The sequence below is a fragment of the Rhodnius prolixus genome, unplaced genomic scaffold, assembly GCF_049639745.1.
Source record: "Rhodnius prolixus isolate KJV_2025 unplaced genomic scaffold, Rpr scaffold_16, whole genome shotgun sequence".
NCBI classification, from domain to species: Eukaryota; Metazoa; Arthropoda; class Insecta; order Hemiptera; family Reduviidae; genus Rhodnius; species Rhodnius prolixus.
The window spans coordinates 1,130,157-1,142,916 of NW_027411616.1; the positions used below are offsets into that span (position 1 = coordinate 1,130,157).

Genomic DNA, 12,760 nt, shown 5'->3' on the forward strand with positions numbered 1-12,760 from the left:
TTAAAAGTGATTTTGAATGCATACCTTATGTCGTTTCATGAATATATTTGTATGTCAATTACTGGTCCCACCCCATGTCAAACACTGGTTCTGGTTCCACCGAAAATTCGGTATGTCAATCAGAAATATTAGCGAAGCGCTCCAAAAGAAGGGAAGCGTAGGAGAAATTTGGTTCACTAGAAAGCACCAACAACTCGAACCCAAAGACGCGTACTGGGTCATTGACATACTTCCAAAAAAAATCATTTTTGGTTGACATAAAGATCGAATTTACTGCTTTTAAAATATTAATAAAATAAAATACATCCTACTGGAGTGGTACAATTTTACAACCTTCACCTGGAGCCAAAATAACGGAAGTTATTCTATCTTAAACTCGAATTTTTTCTTAAGCAGTCAATTACTGGTCCCTTCACCCTAAGGGGTGATCGTCAAAAACTGCACGAAAAAGCGTAACGTTGAAAAACACCCAACTTTGACAAATTTTTTTCTCTTTTTCTATAAAATTCTCAAATTTTCTTTAAATTATAGGGCAAACCCTCCTTTATAACTGTAAATTTTTTGCAACAACCCAAATCTAATAGGTTTCGAGAAAAAAGTTGCCGAAAATGAGCAAAAACGGCTTTTTCAAAAAATGTTCTTGTTCTTCTTCTTCTTGTTGTTGTTACCTTTTTTGTAAACTGCGTAGCGCCTAAACGCGCGAACCGATTTTCATGAATGAGGTATCATTCTATTCGGAATTTTATGTAGATGTGCCTTTAAGGGGTCTCGTCTATATACATTGAATGGGAGAGGAGTTAGCCCCATGTATGTGAGGCCCCCTCTAAAATAATAGTTACTAATAACTCTGTAAATCATAGCACGATTTTGATAAAATTTGGCAGGGTGAAAGGGTTAGGGCTCCCTTACGTAACAATAAAGCGACGATCTGCTCTTACACTTGTTAAGGGGAAGTATAGCAATCGTTTCAAATTATCGACATGTGAACCGATTTTCATGAATGAAGTGTTACTTGGTTCAAAAAGTGTTGTAGATTTGCAATTTTATAGGTCTCGACGCTGTTATCGTTAGTAGAGGAGTTTGCCCCACGCAGGTTAGGCCCTCTCTAAAACTATTATTACTAATCTTTCTACAACGCATTGTCCGATTTTGCTGAAATTTAGCGCGAAGAAGCGGTTAATGCTTCCCTACGTGACTCTAAAGTACCATCATGCTCTTACACCTATTAAGAGGAAGTTCTGCAATCGTTAAAATTATCAATGAATGAACTGATTTACATCAACGAATTGTCGTTCGATTCAAAATCTTTGCCTTTTAGGGAGAAGTACTGTAATCGCAGTTTATTTTTCTTGCTCCTCTTAAAAGGAAGTACTGAAATCGCAGTTTAATTTTGCTATTTACGTACAAATACCTTCCTATTTTATTCAAAACGCTTTCTCAAAAAATTGTTATTGAGGATGGTTTGAGGACCGCAACTACAATCATTCTTTAAAAAGATCTCTGCAGTGGTAGTTACGGTTCCGACTTAACACCTTATCAGGTTATAATGATAGAATTGCTTATTCCAAATTTTAAAAAAAATCTGTAAAGCAGATATGTAACTTTGCAAAATAGACAAGAAAGAAAATCTATCCAAAAGGTACAAACTCAATTTCAATGTAACCTTTACTAAAATTTTAAGATTAGTTATCTCTATAATTGATATGAATTGCATTGTTTTTTTGATTGCAGTTATTGAGACTCCTTAACAAAAACTTACAGTTTAAAATGTTAAGTATAAGGGTTGATTAAACGCCAAAAGGTACACAAATCAGCCAGTACCCAACATTTCATTAATACTTCATTAATATTTAAGTAATTCTACTGCATTAATTTTCATTAATAAGTTATTTTTTAGAATTTATTAGATGTCACAGACCCTTATGCTGGCCATTTTCGTCTACAAAATATATGTTCAAGTAGCACTGTAGATTGACTGTAATATCTAGTTATTTATAATAATCAAACTATTAATTACAGGTTAAAAAGAAAAACGTTATAAAAAATAAAATAAAAATATGAGGCTAAAAAATTCAAAACCTTGTTTAAAAAAATGCTTACACCAACTTACATCAATGATTTTGTTTATTTTATTTATTTATTTTTATTTCTTAAATAAAAATCGTCGGTTTAAGTTCATTCTTCGATTAAAGTAATTGTTATTGTATGAAGTAGTCAAACTTTTATAATAATAGGTAATAATTATCTGGCTTTATCGCAAATAATATAGTTTTCTTCAATTACATTCTCCATCTAGGTGTTCTTCCCACAATGTTGTATATATGTAATATAAAGTAAATAAGATATGCATATATTTAGGACAGCTAATTATTCCAGTATTTTACTATAAGTAAAATTAGGGGGACTAAATTAAATTACAATAGAGAAATGAATAATTATTGTTTAATAATCTACTTGTTATTAACTGTGTGTTAATTGTGCTCACGAATATTTCGGTAAGACGAATTCAAGACAGTAGCCTACTCTAACTTTATCTTTACTTTAACATGCATGTACGTATATGTGATTTATCATAATTATAACAAAAAAATAATATAAATGAAGTGGCCAGCATAAGGGTCTGTGACATCTAATAAATTCTAAAAAATAACTTATTAATGAAAATTAATGCAGTAGAATTACTTAAATATTAATGAAGTATTAATGAAATGTTGGGTACTGGCTGATTTGTGTACCTTTTGGCGTTTAATCAACCCTTATACTTAACATTTTAAACTGTAAGTTTTTGTTAAGGAGATTTTTGTACCTTTTGGATGATTTTCCTTTTTGTCTATTTTACAAAGTTACATATCTTCTTTACAGATTTTTTTAAAATTTGGAATAAGCAATTCAATCATTATAACCTGATAAGGTGTTAACTACCACTGGAGAGATCTTTTTAAAGAATGATTGTAGTTTCGGCTCCCAAACCATCCTCAATAACAATTTTTTTGAGAAAGCGTTTTGAATAACATAGGAAGGAATTTGTACGTAAATAGCAAAATTAAACTGCGATTTCAGTACTTCCTTTTAAGAGGAGTAAGAAAAATAAACTAGGATTGCAGTACTTCTCCCTAAAAGGCAAAGAGGCAAAGATTTTTTAATCGAACAATTCATTGATTTAAATCGGTTCACTCATTGATAATTTAAACGATTGCAGTACTTCCTCTTAGTAGGAGCAAGAGAATCAGCAACGTAGAGGAGCTATAACCACTTATTCGAGCTGAATTTTATCAAAATCGGACTAAGCGTTATAGAAATATTGGTAATAATAGTTTTAGAAAGGGCCTTATTTGGGTGGGGCAAACACCCCTCCTTATGAGGCACGGTGCCGAGACTTTTAAAGTGCAAATCTGTATAAAATTTCGATTCGAATGACACTTCATTCATAAAAATCGGTTCACGTGTCGATAATTTGAAACGATTGCTATACTTCCTCTTAACAAGTGTAAGAGCTGATCGCCGCATTAATGTTACGTAGGGGAGCCCTAACCCTATCATCCTACCAAATTTTATCAAAATCGGGCCAAGATTTACAGAGTAATTAGTAATAATAATTTTGGAGGGGGCCTTACATAAAGGGGGCTAACTCCTCACCCATTCGATGTACAGCGTCGGGACCCCCAAAAGGCACATCTACATAAAATACTGAATCGAATGACACCTCATTCATGAAAATCGGTTCACGCGTTTAGGCGCTACGTTGTTTACAAAAAAGGTAACAACAACAACAACAACAACAACAACAACAACAACAACAACAACAACAACAACAACAACAACAACAACAACAACAACAACAACAACAACAACAACAACAACAACAACAACAACAACAGCAACAACAACAACAACAACAACAACAACAACAACAACAACAACAACAACAACAACAACAACAGCAACAACAACAACAACAACAACAACAACAACAACAACAACAACAACAACAACAACAACAACAACAACAACAACAACAACAACAACAACAACAACAACAACAACAACAACAACAACAACAACAACAACAACAACAACAACAACAACAACAACAACAACAACAACAACAACAACAACAACAACAACAACAACAACAACAACAACAACAACAACAACAACAACAACAACAACAACAACAACAACAACAACAACAACAACAACAACAACAACAACAACAACAACAACAACAACAACAACAACAACAACAACAACAACAACAACAACAACAACAACAACAACAACAACAACAACAACAACAACAACAACAACAACAACAACAACAACAACAACAACAACAACAACAACAACAACAACAACAACAACAACAACAACAACAACAACAACAACAACAACAACAACAACAACAACAACAACAACAACAACAACAACAACAACAACAACAACAACAACAACAACAACAACAACAACAACAACAACAACAACAACAACAACAACAACAACAACAACAACAACAACAACAACAACAACAACAACAACAACAACAACAACAACAACAACAACAACAACAACAACAACAACAACAACAACAACAACAACAACAACAACAACAACAACAACAACAACAACAACAACAACAACAACAACAACAACAACAACAACAACAACAACAACAACAACAACAACAACAACAACAACAACAACAACAACAACAACAACAACAACAACAACAACAACAACAACAACAACAACAACAACAACAACAACAACAACAACAACAACAACAACAACAACAACAACAACAACAACAACAACAACAACAACAACAACAACAACAACAACAACAACAACAACAACAACAACAACAACAACAACAACAACAACAACAACAACAACAACAACAACAACAACAACAACAACAACAACAACAACAACAACAACAACAACAACAACAACAACAACAACAACAACAACAACAACAACAACAACAACAACAACAACAACAACAACAACAACAACAACAACAACAACAACAACAACAACAACAACAACAACAACAACAACAACAACAACAACAACAACAACAACAACAACAACAACAACAACAACAACAACAACAACAACAACAACAACAACAACAACAACAACAACAACAACAACAACAACAACAACAACAACAACAACAACAACAACAACAACAACAACAACAACAACAACAACAACAACAACAACAACAACAACAACAACAACAACAACAACAACAACAACAACAACAACAACAACAACAACAACAACAACAACAACAACAACAACAACAACAACAACAACAACAACAACAACAACAACAACAACAACAACAACAACAACAACAACAACAACAACAACAACAACAACAACAACAACAACAACAACAACAACAACAACAACAACAACAACAACAACAACAACAACAACAACAACAACAACAAGAACATTTTTTGAAAAAGCCGTTTTTGCTCATTTTCGGCAACTTTTTTCTCGAAATCTATTAGATCTGGGTGGTTGCAAAAAAATTACAGTTATAAAGGAGGGTTTGGAGCAAGATTTAAAGAAAATTTGGGAATTTTATCTTTTATAGAAAAAGAGAAAAAAATTGTCAAAGTTGGGTGTTTTTCAACGTTACGCTTTTTCGTGCAGTTTTTGATGGTCAACCCTTATACAACTGTCCTACCGGACAGTTTTAATATCTGAAGTTAAAGTTTAAAAGATTTCATTTTTAACGAAATTTTAAAGGTTTATATATATCTTCTCCTCTTCATTCGAATCCAATGAAACCTTTACCAAATTGTTAAGAATAGATTACTTTATAACTGAGATAAAGTGCATTGTTTTCATTATTATAGGTACTGAGATATCGGGGGTTAAATTTCGAAGGGTTTCATTTCCATCGAAATTTCAAACCTTTATATCTCTTCTCCTATTCACTCGATTATAATGAAAGCTTTACCAAAATGTTATGAAATGTTAGCTCTATAACTGACTAGTTCTTAATTTTCATAATAATTTTTTTTTTTTAACTGAAAACTTGCATAAACTTATCGTTAAAAACAACGAAATTTTTTTAGTTAATTACAATTTTTTAAAATACATTTTTCTCACGAAATTTAAACAATAACATGAAAAGTTTATTCTTTAGTAAAGTTCCATTAACGGTTAACTGATTTTCTTTACATTTTGAATAATAGCAATGTATTTAATATTACTTGATATTGTTGTATTGTTGGAAGTAGGCTTCAAGTTGCTATTCTCTGCGTACCGCAAACTAATTTTTCTGGAAGATGAGTCAAAGAAAACATAGGTATTTAGATGGATTAATAATTTACAAAGTCAAAAAAAAATTGTTGGATAAATGATGATAAATAATTTTTGATAAATTGTGATAAATAGAAAAATGTTATAAAATTCACTCTTTTAGAAATTTTCTTCAAACCTTAATATCACTCAAAAATATAAATCATTGCTTAAAAACTACTTTTTCAGATTCAAGGGTTCTTAAAAGGGTAATTTCAGATGAAAATTCGAGTTAAAACTTTGATCAGTTGCATTTGCATTGAAATAAAGAAATACTACCCTCTTTAAACTGAGTAATTTATCAGAACGGGCTATGAGTGACAGCGTTAATTGTTATTTTGACGGTAGTATTTGAGGAGATCCAACTTACGTGAGGCTAATGCCTAATGTTAGGTATATAATACAGCTTCTGTAACAACAACACCTAAAATATAAATCTATAAATTCAATCTTAAAACAAATAATATGAAATTTAATTCCTAAAAATCGGTACGAAAATTATAAACGTTTGCAATCTCTCTCCTTAGAAGGTGTAAGAGCAGGATGACACTTTAATGTTAAATAGGGAATCCCTAATCCCTTCTTTCTGCCAAATTTTAACAACATCGGGCCAGATTTATAGAGTTATACCGGACAGTTTTAATTAATAATAATAATTGGTGAACCTAACTCCTCTCCTGTAGCTTGTACGAGTTTAACGTCGAGACCCCTAAAGTAAATCTTAGAATAACCCAAAAAATATTTAACCCAAAATTTAGAATTGATACTTCATTCATGAAAATCGGTTCAAGTGTTGATGACTTGCTGTACTTCCCCTTAGTAGGTTAAGAGCATGATGGCACTTTAGAGTGACGTAGGGAGTGCCACTTCTTCGTGCTAAATTTTAGCAAAGGATTTAGCGTTGTAGAAAGATTAGTAATAATAGTTTTGGAGAGGGCCTGACCAGCGTGGGGAAAACTCGTCTACTAAAGATACACAGCGTCAAAAATACAAATCTGCTTTACTTTTTGAATCAAATAACACTTCATTCAAGAAAATAGGTTCACGAAACGATAATTTTAAATGATTGCAAAACTTTCCCTTAATAAGTGTCGTTTTAATGGTACGTAGGTAGTAATTTTTAGTCCTTTTTCGTCCTAACGATTTCAGTCACTTAAAAGCGAAAAATGGGGAAAAGTGTTGGTACTTGGTTCTTTATAATTTTTTTTCGAAAACATTGAATTTCTGCCTGATTTTTTTAAATATTTTTACTTTTCTGAGAAGTCATTTTTTTCAAATTACGATTGTATCATAGTCAACTCAGTTTGAAGGCGTTTTGTAATTGTGGAATTTGTGCCTTGCAGTAAGAGAATGACGTGTTAGTGTACTACTTTAGATTTCTTAATTTTTACCTCGATATAGCCTTCATTATAATTAATAATTAAAAAATGATTATTGTACATAATTTGTATATTTTTAAAGAAGGGAAGCAAGAAGAGTACTGGATGTTGTTCTGTGGACGCAAGTCCTATCGATGGTTGTTGCGAAGATGTTAGGACACTCGGAAGTGAAGACAGTTCAACTGAACCACCAGCAACTCCTGCGCCAATTCGTCATACTGATGATATTTCTCTTCCGGCTCACCTCCAGGCGGAAGACGTTTCATCAGAGACCTGTGAATCTTCAACCGATTCTAAGGAAGTTACAACGCAAACAATACAACAATCACCTTCTAATAGCAGTCAGCATCAGTCTGCAGTTAGACAAACTTGTCAACCACAGGTCAGAGCCATTTTCTGTTTATCTTACATTTTTATTTTATTATCTTGCAACCGTTAAGTATATGCAACAAATAAGAAATTAAAAGTAGTGCATCAGGTTACACTTTTATCCCCTGGTGAAAGAATGTTAAATAGGTTGGCCCTTTGCTAAGAAATAAATTAAGTGAAACTGAAGACAAATTTTCGAATTTATGAAAAATATTTATCGATTAAATATTTGAAAATTTGTTTTTATCCTAAAAATAATGATAGAAAAGAAATTATCACTTGTTTTGTGACCTTGGGGATTGACTGATAGCAGTAAAACGTAATTAGTCTGTAAGTTTACCGAAGTCTATATTTTTACAGAACATAAAATAACTGCCAATCGTACGACCAAAATAAATGTTACTCTGTACTTATATATGTACTAATATATATATTTATACTTATTACAATTTATGTATCCTAATAGCTTGCATCAAAAGATTAATATCTAATAATTAATAACCCTTTCGGATATGGCAGCTTTGCAGGGCTCAAATAAGAATCATACTCCTGAACTTATGTGGAAGCTCTTTTTTGGAGCTGTGGGCTACTCTCATAAACTTAACAAGTCGAAGTAATGTCTTGGTCGTAACTAACTCATATTCCGTTAGATTTCTTGCTAAAGGTTTTGTAGGAAGGATTGCAAGTTTACTTAATAGTCAATATGGACAACTTTTGACAAACTAAACTAAAAATGTTTTGTTATAACAAAATCACTATGAACTTGCTGAGAAAAAGGTGATTACAACATATATAAAATAAAAATAAATTGAAAGAAAACGAATCCGTGAACACTCCTTACTTACCTTTAAGTTGAAAAACGTTTAGAGACATATATCGTTCTTTTTTATGTAATAGCATTAATGTAATTGGGAAATTACAATTAATGTAACAGTACTCGTATGTACAGAAGGGTTTATATGTAAATTAAATAATTAAAGAATTAATTTGACGAGGCTGCCAAACAAATTCATAAATAAAAATTAAAAAATTAACTCGAGGGGTGAAGTACTATACACTTGTCAATTAAGTTACTATTGTTTTTCCACATTGCGTTGGCACGTTCTGAAAAATAATAATAATTTAAACCGATAAATTTTTCATAATTAAGGTTCTAGTCGGTCAGTTTCATATTCTGTGACATTCAAGTTTGAATTATAGTTTATTAAATTAACGTGTTTACAATTAATATTGGCATTGGATCGTTTTAAGTAAAACTGCCTGTCTCCTACTCTTGCTATTATTTTAAATCTTGAATATTTGTGCTAGAATCAACAAATAGAAAAACAGCAAACTGTGACTGGAAGATTACTTGTTCAGGAGAGTCTGCACGCCGGGTCTGTACTAAATGTTGAGCAGGCGACAAAAGTGTTGTCTGGTAAACAGCTTGTCGTGGGAACGCCAGCAACTGTGCCTCTGACCCTTTCCCTTCCAGCGGCTGCAAACCTTAAACAGGTAGCACACTCCATATCTACCATGTATTTGCTCATTTAATATTATTAATGTATCACTCATGTAAATATTCCACGAATTTCACTCTGTGCTTTAGTCTTAATGGCAAATAAATAAATAGATAATTAAATAAATAAACAATAATAATAATTTTTTTTTTTAAAGAGGGGTGAAATGCAGGTTACGCACATTGTGCCGGACTCCCTCGCGGCCTACCGGCTAAATTAGCCCCCTACTGCCAGGCCTAGCCTGGATTTGTATAGCACTACTTCAGGCTAGGCTCCTGTTCCTTACCCCCTAGGAGTTAGCCTCCTCTCCATCCAGATCTCGCCTTTTGAGGGTTAGTACTTCCCTTGTGAAAATTGCCACAGCATTCCACTGCGCCCTGCCAGAGAGCATTATGCTTTGGAAGCGCTCGGAAACCCATTCGCCCACTCTTCTTTCCAAATTCCTTCTGGCACGCCCCATCTTTCGCACACAAAAAATGTGTGATGAGCGTCGTCTCTCATTCCTACGCAGTGGGGGCAGTTTTCCTCTGACCGCTTCCCTATCTTCCGGAGAAACTCCCGGAAGTAACCGTGCCCGTAGAGAAGCTGGGTGAAGTAGTAATCTACTTCGCCAAAACCCCTACCAACCCAACTTGTGACATTTGGGAGCAGGGCTACCGTCCACCTGCCACGGGTTTCCTCCATCCACGCAGCTTGCCACGCAGCCATAGTTCGCTCTCGCTCTTCTCGGGCGGCTGCTGTCCTATCAGCTTCCCATCTTCTTTCGAAGAGCCGCTTCCTTTCACTAGCTAATAGCGCGACGGGGGTAACTCCCGCGATCACCAAAATGACTGATTCAGAGCTTGTTCGGTAAGCAGAGGCAATCCGCAACGCGCCAACTCTCGGGACCCGCGCCAGCCTCTCTCTATATACTTCCTTCTGGAGCGCGTCCGCCCAAATCTCAGCCCCGTATAACAGTATGGAGTGCGCCATTCCCATTAGCAACTTACGGGTATGAGCCCCCGGGCCCCCTACGTTGGTCAGCAACCTGCTTAACTTTCCAACTCATTCCGACGCCTTATCAGCGGCTTCTGCAGTTGCTTGCCGAAATTTTATTTGGCATCCAAGGTCACTCCTAAATACTGGACGGTGTCTAGAGAGACAATCGTCTCTTTTCCCACCTTCAATGGTAAGCCCGTCCCAATCCGCCTCTTGGCGAGCATTACGACTTTGTCTTCGCCAATGCCAGTGTCAATTCGCGTGCCGCCATCCACCGATTTACCCTGCGCATAACCTGATTTAACTTCGGCTGGGCTACATTGAGGACCCGCGCCGAAATTAGAGCAGCCACATCATCTGCATACCCTATTTATACCGCGAAGATAAATAGATAGACTAGATATTTCCCTGACGGGAAGTATCGCCCTACTTAAAATTAAATGTCAAGCCACGGTGAAAGTGCTACTTACTTAGTAATTAACCGTTGGGTTACTACTAATTTATAAATAATATTAAAATTAAATAACATTTTATTTATTAAGATGTAATGTTTTAATTAATAACAAAGTAACTGAAAAAAAAATTCAAATAATTCCAAATCAAATATTAACTTAACTAGGATTGAAGAAAACATAGAAATTAACAGATTTATTAGTGGGCAAATAAAAAGAAATTAAGATAATAAAATAAAATAACATCAAAAATCAAAATTAAATCAGAAATAAAATTATGAACACTAAAGGCTTGTTACTCACCAGAATTTTGCTTTCTGATTTAAGGTAATTTTTCCTGTGCCGACTGATGGTAGACCCTTCGTGGTTGCGAAAGTACCTAAAATGTACCGAGTTCATCAGGTTACTGTACCTGGAAATTCTCCACTAATAGCTGCATCAACTGGTGGCGCTGTACTCTTGAGGCAAATGTGTCTTAACAAAACTACAGTAAAACAAGTGAGTTTGTTTTATTTAAATTTATTTATTGTTTTTAATAAAAAGTAACTTTTGTTCGGCAACCGAGTTATAATGTGACAATATGTAGAATGTGGCAAGAAGAAAAAAAAAATTGCATTTTTTTTTACTGATTTTTTTTTGCGCTTCGACTGGTTAGGTCATCAGCTCCTTCTACTGATAATGTGTTTCACTGTTTTTGCGGTTTAGCGAAAACGCCTTCGTTTTCTTTAACTTAAGCATGATAGGCAATGGCTTACTAGCCGTCTGCAAAGAGTTTCGCTTAACCAAGTGAAAATAAAACTAAACAATTTTAATGATTAACAAATCTAAACAGGAAAAAGTTCTTTTACTTTAGAGCAAAGGTGCGATTTATTTTATTATTTTTTTCTCCTTTTACTTCTCTTACTTTCATTAATTAATAACAAAATAAATCTATTATATATGTATATATATTTATATAGAAACCAAAATTATTTGAGAAAGAATTATTATACTAAATTATTATTATACTAAATAATTATACCAAAAAACAGAACTATTTAAGGCCGAAGTACAAAAGAAAGTAGTTGTACCAGTACATGTAAATGTTTTGAATGACGATATCAATGTAAGCAGTTGTCAACAGTTAGGTTTAACAGTAAAATAAAAAATTAATTATAGTTAATTTGGTCAGCTAACAATTTTCTATATTCTTCCGCTTGCTTAGCGTATTTATATTGTATAAATAATTTAATTTTTTTTATTTAAATATATTTAATATATTTTTGTTTTATCATCTCACTTTGCATTTCTTAACTTCTGCAGCCAGTTCTCATCCTCTTCACAGCACCCCCTCAACCCTTCACCTGCATCCAACTTGAACTTCTTTCCCTCAATCAGCAACGTATCATCGCACATTTAACTTCGGATTTTTCTTTAGTACTTCTTTTCTGAGCATCAGTAATTTCTTTCTCTTCATCCTTGTATCCCAAGTATAATCTTTATCAATCTAGTATCTTGTGCCCTTCAGTTTCCTTCTACTTCCCAGTATGTCTATTACTGTCTTCTTACTTTGGTATTCTACTTTGACAATCGGATGAGAAGTTCCTCCTATAACATATGCATCTTGAGTAGAATCAGCCACATCTACCTCTAATATGTATTACAGCTGGAAAAGTGCACTTCAATAAGACTCAATATTTTAAAATATAATACAAATTTCAAATCCATACAATAGAAAGGAAACAGACAAAATAAAGCTAAGTATTGTAGTCAGAGT

General features: G+C 33.7%; 1 protein-coding gene across 13 annotated transcripts in view; it reads left to right on the top strand.

The window, feature by feature from the left end:
- Positions 1 to 12,760, top strand: part of LOC141457498 (uncharacterized) — an 83,848-nt gene that overhangs the window by 37,607 nt on the left and 33,481 nt on the right. For 10 of the 13 annotated variants that reach the window (XR_012460393.1, XR_012460394.1, XM_074134570.1 and 7 more), the window contains 3 exons: positions 7,789 to 8,088; positions 9,384 to 9,569; positions 11,332 to 11,502. Coding sequence is in view for 11 of the 13 variants with exons in the window: in XM_074134570.1 (XP_073990671.1) it covers positions 7,789 to 8,088; positions 9,384 to 9,569; positions 11,332 to 11,502 (657 nt within the window). In the remaining 2 variants the exon portion in view is untranslated. The remainder of the gene's footprint in view (positions 1 to 7,788; positions 8,089 to 9,383; positions 9,570 to 11,331; positions 11,503 to 12,760) is intronic. The other 3 variants (XM_074134575.1, XM_074134577.1, XM_074134580.1) reach the window with 3 other exon arrangements.